The sequence below is a fragment of the Halichoerus grypus genome, chromosome 4 (assembly GCF_964656455.1).
Source record: "Halichoerus grypus chromosome 4, mHalGry1.hap1.1, whole genome shotgun sequence".
NCBI lineage: Eukaryota > Metazoa > Chordata > Mammalia > Carnivora > Phocidae > Halichoerus > Halichoerus grypus.
In genome coordinates, this window is record NC_135715.1 from 180,206,997 (window position 1) to 180,223,513 (window position 16,517).

The 16,517-nt window shown below is 39.1% G+C and overlaps 1 protein-coding gene across 2 annotated transcripts in view; it reads right to left on the reverse strand.

Annotated features, from left to right (window-relative positions):
• Positions 1-11,088: 11,088 nt before the first annotated feature.
• Positions 11,089-16,517, reverse strand: part of CUL3 (cullin 3) — a 91,951-nt gene continuing 86,522 nt past the window's right edge. For both annotated transcript variants that reach the window (XM_036098723.2, XM_036098724.2), the window contains exons 15-16: positions 14,223-14,368; positions 11,089-11,563 (exon numbers count right to left, since the gene is read on the reverse strand). In XM_036098723.2, coding sequence (XP_035954616.2) covers positions 11,432-11,563; positions 14,223-14,368 — 278 coding nt within the window. In that variant the 3' untranslated portion in view covers positions 11,089-11,431. The remainder of the gene's footprint in view (positions 11,564-14,222; positions 14,369-16,517) is intronic.

Here is a 16,517-nt window from a genome sequence, read left to right on the forward strand (position 1 = left end):
TAGCTGGACTCTTTAGATTGCTTCTAAAGTTTCTGCTTTTGTGAAGGCTGCTAGTGATCTTCATGTTGCTACATCCTGAGTTTCACGCTCAGTTCTCATCATACATGACTAATTAGCAGTTTTTGACATAGTTGACAACTTCCTTCTTTGTAAACATGTTCTTTGCTTGACTCCAGCGATACAATGCCATGTTCTTTTGATTTTCCTCCTTCCTTGGCTACTTGGCTTACTCGGTCTCACCTTAGTCCCTCTTCCCAACCTCTTAACAGTGAAGTGCCCCAGAGTTCAAATCCCTAGTCTTCTCTTTACTATCAACTCCTCTGTCAGTTTGGGCCCACCCAGGTGATGGATATCACACAGTAATTTAAATGAAAGAAGTTTAAAATAAGGAATTAGTAAGCCATTTTGGAAGACTAATTGTGAAGATTTCAGGAGAACTTTAAGGGGCAGCTTAGGCCAAGGGAGAGTGCTTGAAGAAGGACGGGCTCGAAAGGGGGTTCAGCCATCACTGAAGAAGGTGAAACCACAACCCACTAGAAGGAGGAGAAATTTGTTGGCCCATTGTCACTGGGCAAGCGGGAACAACCCTCTGGGATGCAGGTAAGCCGAGGCTGAGAGGCACATGTGCATTGGGCATTGGGTGTCTGTGTTGGGAAGGCCATGGGAAACAACTCCCCCAGTGTGGATGAGCTGGGGCTGATGATGGGGTAACAGGAGGTTGGTAGGACAAAGGGGACTGGGTGCCAGAGGGGATTGGGGACCATTGCAGGCACTGCTGGAACTGGGAGCTGGAAAGGCCTGGCTCTGCTGGGACCCAGTACCCCTCTATGCCAGACTCAGCCCAGATGGCTGGACTGCCGTATGGGAGGGTAGTCTTGCCTCCCAGCATGAGTGATGGGGGTGGGTAGGCCGAGGAGAGAAGTGAGGGAGCAGTGGTCTGTGCTGTGGTACAGGCCCACACTGTCTGGGGGTCGCAGCCAAATTGCCACGACCGGGTCAAGGGCTTAAGAAAGCACTGGGGCGGGGTGGGGCAGCCAGATGCTGGAGAGAGCTAGACTGTGGGATCCCAAGGGCTGGGAAAACCATGCAAGTGGATGAAAAAACCAAAAAGTGCCCTCACCCCCCAAAACCTGGTGGGTGAACACCAGACCCAAGACAGGAAACCATTCGTCTTGCGATGCCTCATCAGTCCCTTCTACCAGCAAAGCCTAACACTGTGTCACCTGGCAAAGGAAAACTGTTAAAGGACTCAGATCTGCTGGCACAGATGGAAGGGTATGCTGAAAACTGACCACATCCTTGGGGAGTTCCTCCAGTCTCACGGCTACGAATACCATCTACATACTGACAACTCTGGAATTTGTATTTCCAGCCCACACCCATGCCCTAAAACCTTGACGTATAGATCCAGCTCCTACTTGATGTCCACACTTGGTTGTCTACTAGACACCGAAACTTAACAGGCTCTAAACTGACCACAGCTCACCCCTTCCTCAAAATGAAATGACCAATGTTGCTGTGAACCTAAAACTGCCCTAAAAAATGACTATTTAAAAAAAAAGTAAGTAAAAAACCAGAAGAAAGAAAGAGAGGGAAAGGGAAAACCACCTCAGTCCCCTTTACCCCAACGACCCAGAGCCTTGGTGACATCTCTTTCTCTCAGAGCCCACATCCTATTCCTCAGATTCTATGTATGAAATACATGCAGCATCTAATCACTTGTCAGCACAGCCATGCCCACCACCTGGGTCCAAGCTCTCATTGTCTTCACCTTGTGACTGTTGCAATAGCCATAAAACACAGCGGCTAGAGTGATCTTTCTACAGCCTGAGTGAGATTTGTATCCTGGTCCTGCTGACACCCCTGCAACAGTTCTCCAATCCCCTCCAGTAAAAGCCCCTCCAGGTTCCTGCCCCTTTGTACCCCCAACATCTCCTACATCTCTCTCCCTCCACCACCCTGCAGCAGTGATGTCAGCCTCCTCCCTGTTGCTTGAACACTCTAGGCAGGTCTTTGAACTGTCCTACTTCTCTGCCTGGAACTTTCTTCCCTGACAGTGGCATGGCTTGCTTGCTCCTTCACTTCCTTCAGGGCGTATCTAGCTCAAATGTAACCTTCTGAAGAAGGCCTGCGCTGATCCTCCTATTTAGAACTACAATGTGACCTTCCCTCTACCATGGCACTCCTCATGTCCTTGAGCTGCTTTACTTCTCCTCACAGCCCGTACATTCTGCACATTATAAAATTTATCATAATTGGCAATTCTGCCCAATGTATTCCTCTTTAGGGCAAAGCTTTTGTCTGTTTTGTTCACTGCTGAGTCTCCAGTGCCTAAAACTCTACCTGGCACATAGAAGATGTATAGATAAATACATATGAAAATACATATTAAATATGGCTAAATATTTAAAGATACCTAATAAATGGTTATACAAATGAATTCTATGAAAAAATTGTCATTCAATATAGTGTAAACATATTTCATGACATGCACATTCTTTAAATGTAGTAGGTTATGCATGATACACTATATAACAGATGGGGAATGTTCATTTTGTAACAACATCCCAATTCCACCTGGGGATTAATGGGACATCCCACCACTAATACCGCTAACTTCTGAAAAGATGTGTATTTTACAAATTGCTTGCACACATTCTGTCTTGAGTGAATTAAAGAATGAATTAGAATTCTTTGTGGGATTTAATCTTGTCACCCTATCCTCCATGGTCCCTTTTCAGTGTCTTCACTCCTTTTTAAAGAAGTTTTCTTATTAAATCTGGAATGAAATTAGAAGAATTAGAACTCAGGATAGAAGGCAATTTCACACACCATTACCCGTCATTATTCTGGAGGTTGGATTTCCCCTACACTTCAGAACCCAAACCCAAATTCCCTCCCAACATCTAGGCAAACTCTCACAAAGCCAGGTCCTCTCCTCCTCCCCGCCTCTTGCTTCAGCCTCATTCACTCCTAGAGAGCAACTGTGCTCTGCAGTTCTTTTGTTTCTTCTCTAGTACAGGGGAAGCAAGGGGGCTGTCAGAGGTGGGCACCCCAAAAAAGGAGGCAACTACAGCCAGACTGGGAGGGAAGCCAGACGACCCAAAAGGCACAGAACTTGAACTATTGCAGTTGATGCCCATGGACCCAGAATCGCTAGAGACAGATCAGGTTACCTACGCACCCACCTCTTTTCGAAAAGCTGTGGACATGTGTATCAGTTGCAGAATGCTGACATCTGAAATTATAAAAAGAATGTAAATTATGTAAATCTCTGATTGCACTAAATATCACATTTTTGTATATAGGAAGACATCTTTATATGTTTATCTGTTTCTAGTACAGCTTTTTTTTTTACCAAAGAGGGGAGTTACTTACATTGTTATGTCTGACAATGACACACTTAACCATGGGGAATTAACTTACTAATACAACTTTATTTCTCAGTCAACAAATTTCCTAAAGAGTACCATCTATGTAGGCTTGCATGTGCCTGTACATTTTTTGCCTAACATAGAATTTTATTAATATTTGATAATACACTGTTTCTTAGCAAAGGTAGTGAAATAAAACAAGTTTAACTCATTATTTTATTAAGTGGTTTCCCATTAAACTATATATCTAGTAATTTAGAACAGAAATTATCAATCTACATATCAGCTACGTACTACTCCGAAGATCTAATGTCACTCGTCATGCATACACAACTGTGCACGCCCATGTGCACACGTACTCGCGTATCCATATGCACACATACATGTGCAGATCATTTGCACAAAACTGGATTTCACCAATGTGATTGGATTGTAACTGTTTCAGTAAACTCATTTTTTGGTCATATTGATTGCAAAAAATAAGTAGGAAAAATGGGCCTTTTAAGGAAGGGCTGCAGGAAGTTCGTAATTTAGATAAGCACTATATCTCAAGAAGTTACACTAGCTCAAAGGAGAGGGAAGAATAGTATGAACTAGTTTGGTTTATAAATGCAAGTTTCTAGACCATAAATTCAGTTGATTAGAGCATGATGTATTTAATAAGGCTAATGCAACAACTTGGGTTAATATGCAGGGCTATTAACTCTACAGAAGGGGGTATGCTGTTGTTATTAGCCGGTTGGAATGAAGTTAGCATTTGAGAACTAAGTAATAGGCAGGTAAGAGTTGTTACAGTGACAGCAGGCTACCAGGGGCTCTTTTGGTAAATTCAAGCTCCAAATCTTCTAAGAGAAGCTGCAGAGGCAAAACCTCCCTCAGGAGCAGTAATGCTGTTTGTCATCCAGATCTACCACTGGATTCATAGTTGAGGCCAATGGAGAAGTAAAAGTTATAAAGACAAGTGAACATTGATAGGCTGTGTATCCACACTTGGGTTGAAGCAGCAATAATTGTGGCCAGGGTCACGAGCACAACAGCAGTAGTGAGGAATCTCCAAAGCACACCTCAGGGACCAAAGTACAAGCTGGAAGGGGGCCCTCTCTGTTTCATCAACCTTGAGAATGTGGTTTGCCTGGGGAGGAGCTTGTGGATTTCCTTATACACTTAGATCTTACTTACTCTACACACCAGTCTGATGGAGTGATTTTTAGGAGGCTCAACTTTGTTTTCAATAACGAGAAAAACAATTAAAAACATGTATTTTCCTAAATCACTGGTACAAGAAGAGAACATGGATGATTCTATAAAGCTCATTACTGAGAAATAATCCAAAAGTCAGATTTGGGTATTAGGGAATTGCGAGTATCATGTTCTTAAGGGAGCCAGCTCATGTCAGATTAGGTGGATGAGCGTCAAACAAAAGACTAAATTTCACTGCAAACACTTCACACCATTTGGATCACACTGATAATAGCTGAGACTATGGCTTATACTTTATGATTTCACAAAGTTGGCTGCACAAACATACCAATTTTTGTTACCCAGATCTCACTAAACTGCTTCACAACCAATGGTTCTTAGACTAGTGACATAAAGGTACTGAACTTTGAACACTTGGGTTTCTGGATCCAATTTCTCCCTGTGGGAATGCCTGATGAAAACTCGAAGATGACAGGTTGCTCTTTGACTATGAGGGCAAGATTACGGACTCATCCCTTCCCTCCCATTTAAGAGGATCCACTATTGACAATTGGTGGGTTGTGATTAATACTGTTGTCTGTGACCATGACTAACTGCCCACTTTGGAATCAAAACTCTTGACTCGATCAACATGTTGCCTTAACCAGCTGCGGTGTGGTAAGTACGTGTAAGGGGTTAAAGAGAATCTCACAACTTGCGTATCAAATGAACGTTCTATTCTTAGTCAAATCAGGAATTTATATGCTTTAATACCTCTAATCAAAAGCAATGGTTCCCAAATTTAGCTGAACAAAAGAATCACCTCAGACCTACTAAGTCAAAACCTACAAGAGGCATTAATTTTGTTTTAAAGCTTCCCTAGAAAATCCTGGTGTGCAGTTAGGTTTAAAAACCCCAGTGCACTTGATGCTCCGCTTTTGGAATAGTTTTTCAAAATTCTGTAGTACGCTCGTATAACCTTAATGCTACAACCCTTCATTTCTTCGAAAATGGATTGTATTATTTTTTAATTAGCTCAAGTCAGTTCGGTGAATATGGATGCCTTGTTACAAATTTGGATAATACCAATTTTGGTTAAAAAAAATCGTTAAGAATACTTAGGAATATTGCAAAATGGGTTTGCAGGCAAACATTACAGAACGTGACCAACATAGCGTGCATAAGTTTTCGTAACTTTGAGAGCCACTCCCCTCCCTGTTCCTTCTTTATTTAGATGTGTAAGTTACAATAGGTTTTCGACAGACTATTTTATAGTTACATACACTGGTTGCCTATTGCTTTAGCTACACTGGAACAAAATGCAGATTCTGTCCTTTTCCCCACTGGATTCCATGCCCTTCTGGTAAGTTTTCTGTCTCTTCTGGCCTACAAACCCATTCCATTTAAAAACTGGTCTAGTGGTTATTTTTTAATACAGAGGACAGCATCAATATAGGAAATAAAAGTTAGGATTAATTCTACAGATATTGATATTGGACATCAGTTATATAAACTTATTGTAAACACAATAATTTGAATATACTATATATACCAATACACACAGCTAGTATTACTAAATTTTCTCTTGTGCACAATCTGTAAGTTTCACGATATCAAATTCTCCAAGGAATACTTTCTAATAAATCAACACAAACTTCCACCAAAATACACAAAAAAATCTACTTTCAGATTCAAATTCAATTTATAAAATTCTATCCAGAGTTTACCAAATCAATCAGTTACTGGAGACACGTTAACACTCATTAAAAGCATAGGTTTTGGAATCAGACAGATTTGGGCCCAAATCCCCACACCCTATTAACTATTCGTAGGCTCTTGAATGAGTTTTTATATCATTAAGTCTTGAGTTTTTTCATAGGATGTTGTGAGAGTCAAGAGGGTTTTAAAATCAGCATTAAGGGCGCCTGGGTGGCTCAGTTGGTTAAGCGACTGCCTTCAGCTCAGGTCATGATCCTGGAGTCCCGGGATCGAGTCCCACATCGGGCTCCCTGCTCAGCTGGGGGTCTGCTTCTCCCTCTGATCCTCTTCCCTCTCGTGCTCTCTGTCTCTCATTCTCTCTCTCTCAAATAAATAAATTAAAAAAATAAAATAAAATAAAATCAGCATTAAATATCATCTGAACCACCGAGTGGTTGGTCTACATTTTCCACTTTTTACCTAGTTGAAAACCAAAGACCAAATCATTTGCATTTATGAAAGTAAAAAACATAATGCTTTTACCATATTGTCATACCTCCAATAATGCAGTACACATTTTAATTTCTGAAGTCGAATTCCTTTAAAACTTTCTGCTAAGACACTTGGTGATCAAGAAGCGCATTCATCTGAGACTTCCAGAGTGCTTACACCCACCACATGCCAGACATTGTGCTGAGGCATTGAAGAAGCACAACTGCAGAAAAAATTTTGAGATTTCGAATTTTAATTTTCCCACACTGCAAGAATTCTTATATAGTTTGATGGATTTGAACTGTACTTTGTTATCCAACTATTCAAATTTGACAATTTGTTACTAAAAAATATGCAAGATTATTTGAGCTCCTCCCATAGAATTACAAGGCCACGTTTGCATGATTCATTGAAGGTTCAATTTAGGCCCTAATATAAGGGTCAAACACTTAAGTGACACAATTGCAAATTTGCTATTTCTAAAATTCGTCAAGGACTTTTCAAGACTTCCTAGCTGTTCACGTTCTCCTGAGAGCTAGCTTCGTGATCCATCTCTGCATTGTCCCATTAAATTCACTGTCACTCTTAGGTCTCCTCACACTTCTGGCTAGATAATGGATTTGGTACAAGGAAGACACGCGATGGAGAAAACGTCTTTTAGAATTCAAGATTTGAATTTAAGTTCAATTTAAGCATCTATCCATGCGACCCACTAAAGTATGTAAAACTTTCACTAAGATTCCAGAATAGCAGGCATTACCTCCCATTTCCCTTCCTACCCAAAACTGATGATCAGTTAAGACGAAATATCTCAAGTTCCATACTGAAATGCTTTGTGTATTATCTTTTAGTAAGTAAGAATAATTCTGCTAGGGGCGCCTGGGTGACTCAGTTGGTTAAGCGACTGCCTTCGGCTCAGGTCATGATCCTGGAGTCCCTGGATCGAGTCCCGCATCAGGCTCCCTGCTTGGCAGGGATTCTGCTTCTCCCTCTGACCCTGCCCCCTCTCATGTGCTCTCTCTCATATAAATAAATAAAATCTTAAAAAAAAAAAAAGTAATCCTGCTATGTCCTCTAACTTTCCTTCCTGTGAATGAGGTATGGAGTAAAATAATGAATTTGTAAACAGAAAGTCATGTCAAGCGACAGTGTGGAATACAGGCTGAGTCAGAACAGAGTATCAAACCTAGGTCGAACTTCTCGGCTCTGCAAGCAGTACCCTTAGGCAACACCGACATAAGGATTCCCATCTTACAGAGCTCATGTGATGACTAAGTTTAATAATGCACATGACACACTCAGAACAGTGTCTGGCATGTGGTAATAAGGACTTAAATGTTATTAACTGTTTAACACTTCTAATTATTCCTGCTTTGGGGAATAGAAATAATTCATAATAATTCTGCTAACCTGAAATGTTTTAACGTTCATATCCATAGAGTACAAAATACCTACTATGTGCACCATATAGTAAAATATATGATCTTCAATTTTCATATCTAAGTTTTCCTTCCCAAATGGAGACAATCTAACAGTAAACATCAGATAGCTTATATAAAATTAGGCTATAAAAATTGAGACTTAAGTTACAGTAGATCGGCAAAAGTAAAACCCTGTATCTAGTCAGTTATTCAAAATAAGTATTTAAAACTGTAACAAAAATAGCATCATCTGGATTTAACATTTTGAAATTATTTTCCAAATTGAGGAACCAAATAGTATTTAGAAGCCCGAGATGATGCCAATGTCCTAGTTTTCTGGGGATGTAGGCATAATCTGAAGATCACTCACTGGTTGTCTCCTAAGCCCTTCTTGGTACCTTACACACACGCTGGGGGAATGGAACAGCGGTGCTTTACTAGAACAAGGATTCTTACCGAGAAGGTCTATCAGCATCCTGGGGGTTTGGGAGTGGTACATGTCTAGGTATACAATGCTACACAGGTGATTCTAATACATCCTTTAGAGAGACATGCATCCCTTCCCCCATCCCCTTTTAAAATTCACTGACATAAAGAATCCTTGTATTCACAACCACATTTTATTTTGTGAGGCTGTGTTCCCTAATTGCAATGAATTTTCAATCTTTAAATAATATAACTATATAACAATTCAAAATAAACACTGTCCTGGATTTGAAAATGATAGCAGAGAATTACAACTTAACAAGTGAACAAAGGTTACATCATTTTTGCAGTTAGAAAACTATGTGTCCACCCTCAAAATTCTTCAAGTAAGTCATCAAAATTTATTCACATCAACAGGATTAAATGATTAGGATGTATTCTTCTTTGAAATTAAGACATTAAAAAACTGAGATAAACAGCACGAATGACCTCTTGCTGAAAAGAAAGCAATGTCAACATGTACCATTATGAGCTTTGTGAGCTACAATATTACTTTAAAAGAGCTAAAACATGTAACTGTGTTAGGTGACCCAGTTTTGTTTTTCAATGCAGTATCATTCTCTGGCCATTCAACTCAACTGCAATTCAGAAATGTGTTTCAATATATGTATAAGCACTTGGAAGCATAAATATGAAACCTGTGCCCCCAAACTAAGAAGCGTCTCCAAGCTCTGGATCTAGATTTGATTTGTACAACCACCCTTGAGACAAAACATAAATTTAACTTTACTGATTTTTAGTGGTTTAAAGTAGCACTTAAATTTGTGTTTATTGAGATCTCATATGAAATTTTTACACCTTTCATGTTTATTAACTCGACAATCTGAGTTGTTCTATTTCCCAAGGTGTCATAATTATTTAATTGGGGATTGAGAGCAATAAAACAACTGTGCCACCTAAACTACCAGTATCTTCCCATAGACAAACACCCTCCCATTACAGAAATCCCAATTATGTAAAAATCAGAGAGTGGAACCCTTCGGCTTTCCATTCTACACCTGCCCTACTAGTGCTCAAGTATGGTAAGAGTATCCTGAGAGTAATGTTCATGATAGTTTTCACCTGCATCTTAATTGCATCACGTCAAAGTGGAAAATGTAGAGATTAAGAGCGTAAGGCTTATAATTCTACAGTACAAATGGAGACAAAATTAAATGCAGTAGGAGCATATCTGCCAAGTCTAAAAGGAAAATTATAACCCAAGAGACGCATGGGGGAAAATATTGATGTGGTTTTTAATCCATATTAGAATTCAGTTGTTGTAACTTGACCATAAATTTAAACAGAAACCATCTTCTGAGACATACATTCTAATATATGTATCAACAGTACTGATAGTCAACCAAGAGTTGGTTATTCCAACTCATTAGTAACACTTCACTTTTCTATCCAACATAAACCTATAGTGGTTTGCCCCAATTACATGGCTGAAACACTGTCTTATGAAAACAAAATGAAACAAAATTAAATAAAATTGAAGATAAAAATACCCTGAAGTTATAGCAAACTATAATCCTTGGTGGATCAATCACGTAAAACACATTGGTGAAAGTTGGAAGCACAGGATAACTGACATGAATCTTCAGCACAAAGTACATCTTTGAACACATGAAACGGTGAGTCTTTGGAGGACAATAGCTAAATACCCAAGAATCATCAGGTTTGAAAAATATTGCTTAATCACTTCCCAAAACACAGTTAGCTGCAAGAACTGAAGATCTCGTTAAAAAATATCAAGGTAATCATATTTATTGCATCTTTAGAATGCATTTCAAACAGAAAATTAACAGTGCACCCCAGCTTCACCAAAATATATATTTAAGAGAGGGGCAACCTAAGATATTTATAAACAAAGTATCGGCTGTATGTGCTTTTCAAAGGGTCTGAATTAAATACAACCAGCTGCCAACTTTGTGCTCTGACATACTCGAATTAGTGGGTGTGTGTATACTAAATCATTTATTTTTGTCTACAATAAGTGAAATAAAAACACTGCCCTATACAATCCACTATTAGCAGTGAGTACAACAGCAAAAAATTATTGTACAATTTATACATACTAAAATATTTTCTCTCTCTAGAGATAACGCAGAACAAAACCTAATCATTAGGACTTAATTTGGGAAATCTCGAAATACAATAAGGGAAAACCAAATCAGGGAGTGTATAGAGCCCAAAATAAAGGTTCCTGGTCATAAGGCTAGAAGATTAGTAAGTGCAAGTGGTAGAATAAAGCATGCTCAAATGTATGCTTGGGTCTTTGTATATTTATCAAACCTTTAAATTAAACAAGACTAGCTAAAGAAGTGTCTTAAGCAGAGCAAGATAACTGGGAACTGTGTCATTTCTTTTACCATTTTTGTTACCCAACTTATACAATGCGCAAAGTGCTAAGCAACACTACAAAAACACATTTACATCAACACTGAAGACCTGGGGAAATGAAATCCAACAATTTTATTTTAATGAGCTGTATTTTCTAAATTTTTGTTTTATTTTTTCCTGTTTTCATACAGTATTGAAAACAAAACGCGGCACATTCACATTTTCCCGAGGAACTGTAAAGATGATCTCTACAGGGATAAACGTTGTAAAGCCTGAAGCTCAATCAACTGATGTTGAAAACTCTCAAAGGGAGTAAAGGCTTGATCTGAATGGTCTAGAACATGTACTGTAATTTAATAGAAGAGATGGTCGTCTTAATATTTAATGATTTAAAAGAACTTCTCAGTCCATGCGGAAGAGTACAGTCCAAGAATAAATCAAATTTCTGAACGCATTTTATGCTACATATGTGTATACTTTGCGATCCTCAGGTGTTCGTGCCAAATATTCTCTCTCAATAAGTCCTTCAATACGTTTCTTAATAACAACTGGACTTGGTAAGAATCGAGCCTTCAACTGCTGAGTTACCTAAAAGAGAAAGTAGAAAAACTAATTCCTACCAGAAAATTTTTTAAATGTGTAACATTTCCATATAAACACACAAAAATTCTTACCTTTGAAAAGAACTGATGTGTCATTTTAAGATTCAGCTCAAACTCTAGTAATTTGATTACCAAACTAATTAACTTTAAATTAAAAAAGGCTTTACATTAAATTAAAAAATACATTACATTTTCTACATGGGTTAGAACATGCCTCCTTCACATGAGAATATGAGTGCTGAAGTGGGTTAGTAGTTGAATTAATTGGAATATATTAGCATGAATGAATAGCACATTATGGTTTAACCATTTTGATGGTCTAAATCTACTAACTTCTGGGTTACTCTCCCAATTCATAGAATTTAGGAAGCATAATGTATTTAAGAGCACAGACTCTCAGGGCGCCTGGGTGGCTCAGTTGGTTGAGAGACTGCCTGCAGTTCAGGTCACGAACCTGGAGTTCCAAGATCAAGTTCCGAATCGGTCTCCCTGCTCAGAGCAGAGAGTCTGCTTCTCCCTCTGACCCTCCTCCCTCTCATGCGCACTCTCTCAAATAAATAAAATCTTAAAAAAAAAAAAAAAAGATTCAAATCCCAGCTCTCCCATTTACGAGTACTGGGCCCCTGGGAAAGTTAAATGAATGTCATCAAGTCACTGCATATGCGAAATGAATTAATGATGCTGCCTGGTCCTGGTAAAAGTGCCACTGCTGTCATTCTTTTCTCCAGCTGCTGTCAGGATTCTAGGTACTGTGATATTGGTAAAAATAAAATGCTAACTACAGCAGCAGCCAAAGTCTGACTGTGCACTGTGTGTCAGTCCCTCTGTATATATTAATTTATTTAATGCTCTTAATCCTGCAAAGTAGGTTGTCTCCTTTTACAAATGAGGAAAATAGCCAGATAGGAAGACTGACACGCACTAAAAGTAAACACAGCCAGCAGTCAGAGATGAGAATCTAAACCTTTCTGCCCCCAAAGTTCATGCTCTCCCTACTGATCCGCCCTGCCTCTCGTGCAGAACACCCATCCACCCACAAGCCAGTTTTCCTTTTACTCCTGCTGGGAGAGTTCACTTCCCAGGCCACAATGGATTGACAGTTCTTGGAAATCTGAACTTCAGTACTTCTGCCTCCAGCTACAACCTCCCTCCCTTCTAGTATTATCGCTCCAGTATCAACAAACCTGTTCTCAATCCAGGTGAGACCTCTCATCCTCTGACCCTTCTTCTAAGCTACTAACAACTTCTTTGACCTTACATCCTTGATGGGGTCCAGACTGCATGCAACATCACTTTTAGCCACACTCTCAACAGTACCTCAACTCCCAGATTCCTTTGGTTCTCTTCAACAAACAGCTGGCTCCACATTTACTACATCATTCAAAATCTACTACTCAGTTCCTTGCTGAGTAAAGTCGTCGCTTTTACACCTTCAGGGCAGACTAGGAGACAAGATGCAGCCCACAGGCCAAACACAGCCCCGCAGCCTATTCTGTAAAGCCTTAACTGGAACACAGCCACACTCTTGTTATCGGTGGCTGCTTTCACACTGCAACTGGCCATTAAAAAAAAAAGTCCGCCAATCTCTGGTATACACTGATAACACAAACTTACTGTGTTCGAGTTCAGCAAGTTTCTGAGCACCATCACCTCACATCCTGTTTCAGTCTGCAATTCCTCACACTCCCACCACCTTGCACATATGCATTTACTCACACCTGCATCCACCCTTGTTTAGCACACCCCCTGCCCTGGGTTCTCGAGAGAGGCACAGTCAGTACGATCTTTGTCAACACGTCTACACAGTCCTCTCACCCCATTTTCTTTCAAGTATTCCTTCTTTATTCCTAGGCTATAAACATGCTGAATATCTTCCCATCAGAAAAACAAAATCCAGGACACCTCAACTTCACTCAGTCCTAAAGGACAAGGCCCTCTCCTGGTGCTTTCAGCTCCACTTCCTTCTCGAGGCCCTGCTGTCACTGTCACTCTACCAGAGTCATGAAAATGGCTGGGAAAACTAATGAGTCACCTAATTGCCAACATGTCATGAGTTTTGCAATGACTGACCGATCCCTCACGTAATTCTCTTCCTCTGCCATCTGATGTAAAGTCGGCTTGTACAGAATACCACTAATGCAGAACACAGTAGCACGCTGCCCCTCCCTCCCTCCATTTAGCCTCCAAGCCAGAAACCTATGGGTCCTTGACTCCCCTCGTGTCCCATGACCAGTAAGTCCTGCCCATTCGACTTCCCATTTGTCTTCACTTAGCTCTCTATCCTCTACCAATACTTTATTCAGCCCTAATCATTTCTTACCTATTTCAATGGCAACACTTATTTTTAGAAATAAAGGTAGCTTGTTTAACACAAAAATATTAAGTAGCAGGGAAAATTTTTTATTCTTCATGTGTTATTATTCTATTATTTTTTATTACAAATATATTAGTTCTTAAAGTGTGCATATTTGGATGTCCTGTGTTTAATTATCAAGTAAGTGCCATACTTTGAATGATAAGTGTTACCTGACTCTGATTTCCTAATTTTAAAATTATAAACAACTTGAATATAGTGATTTCCTAAATTTGAACTGTTAATATTATTTTGCTTTTCCTACATTAATCTAGTCTTGAAGCACCCTCACCTCTGCTACTAATACATTGTGCTGCATCTTCTTTCTGGATTTCATTATCCTCACGATAGCAGCTTCGATCTCATGTTTTCTGTCGTCATCCACTTTCTGCCTCGTTTCTTTCCTTTCTGGGTCAGATTCACCTTGTTTGGCAGCAACTAAAAGAAAAAGACACTTACCATGTAATTACCAAGTAATGAAAAAATGCAGTTTATAATAAACAAACAATTTAGTATTATCCACATAGAAAAACCAATTTCAACCTGAGTATACACACAAATTTATTAAATCAAGTAAACATTCAAAAGACGCCTAATTCAACATTTTAACAAATATTTAAATAATTAACAATCATGGATCTAAAAATCTTGCAATTGTAACTTATTCTTTTTAAATATTAGGAATTTAATTTTATAGAGATAATAAAACCAATTTTATTTTTATAAAATACAAGGATTCCTCTCCTGGAAGAAAAATGGTAGCTGGATATATTTAGTAGTAAAATTACCAGTAAATAATTTTCATTACAGGGCCAACTAGTATTTTACTAACATCACACCAAGATATTTTAAGAGGAGGATAGAGTTATATGTTGCCAAGATGCAGTTAGCTCAATAAACAGAAAGTACCACTGGGATGTCAGTTAAAGGAGCAAATAATTTATTTGTACCTGTCTCAGACTACCTAAAAATTTATATCTTACTGATTTTTTTCGGTCACAATCTCATTATCACTAATGCGCACACTATTCCGACCTTTTGGAGAAGAGAAGTCTTACTCTGTTATTCCCTACCGTCTTCAAGGCAATTGCTCAGGGAATAAATATAGAAGCCCCTTTCTTTTACAACTCTGCTCTAATTGAAGTAACAGACAAAGAAAAATGGCAGCTGATTTTTCATTATTTGGTCATCAATGAGAGAATGAAATTTCTGGAGACAGAAACTGGAAAACTACAAAGACGCACGTAAGACATTGCTGACTTACGCATGGACACACCCACAAGATAGCAGACTGTACAATTTAGTAGAACATCATTCTGGTGTACATATCCATTCAGCTGTTTCTAATTAGAACCCCTTGGTTAAGAATTCTATTTTCAGTATCTTTTCCCAAGTTAAAGATAATCAATATCTTAACAAAAGAGAGTAAAATTAGATTAAGATGACCTACTAATAAAGAATAATGCTTTTCCTCAAAAAAGTCAATGTCATTAAAAAAAGGGGGGGTACTGGTTTAGAGTAAATAGAAACTAAAAAGACATAAAAATCAATGTAATGGGGAGACCATGATTGAATCCTGGATTTAAAAAGTAAGATATGAAAGACATTTTTTTTTTTAAGATTTACTTATTTTAAAGAGAGAACGAGAGAGTGTGAGCGAGGAGGGGGCGGGGAGGGAGAAGAGAGAATCTCAAGCAGACTCCCCACTGACGGCAGAGCCCAACTCAGGGCCTGATCCCATGACCATGAGATCATGACTTGAGCTGAAATCAAGAGTTAGATGTTTAACCAACTGAGCCACCCAGGTGCTACTTAAAGGCATTTCTGAGACAACTGTGGACAAATAAATATGGGTGGTACATAAATATTTATTTATACAAATAAATATGTTTGGAATTATTAATTTTCTTGGGTGTGATACAGTACTACAATTACTTTAGAAAATATCTTAGTCTAGGGGCACCTGGGTGGCTCAGTCGTTAAGCGTCTGCCTTTCAGCTCAGGTCATGATCCCAGGGTCCTGGGATCTAGCCCCGCATCAGGCTTCCTGCTCAGCCAGAAGCCTGATTCTCCCTCTAGCCCTCCCCCTGCTTATGTTCCCTCTCTCGCTGTCTCTCTGCCAAATAAATAAATAAAATCTTAAAAAAAAAAAAATCTTAGTCTATTTTGGGGCGGGGAGAGGTGTGATGTTTGCTGATTAATTTAAAATACTGTAGCAAATATATATATATATGGAGGGAGAGGGGGAGAGTGGGGTCAAAGGCACCAGAGCAAATGGGGCAGAAAGTTTAAGGACTCAAAATACTGGTGATGCCCATATACCTTCGTCCATTATGGTATTTCTTTTTCTATGGATTTGAAAATACTTAAAATAAAAAGTTGGAGGCAGAAATAATTTTTTAAAACAATCTATTTCATTCTGTAGGATTTGGCCACCTAAAGAGGTATTTTCCAAGATAAATGGGAAGACTGTGGTGATACACACTGAATTATGCTTTTTAAAATGTGAGGGCAGGAGCTCACTCCCAGAGCCTCACACCATACCCTTCCCTTAAGAAGAAGGTAACAGAGGCATTTGCTTGTGCAA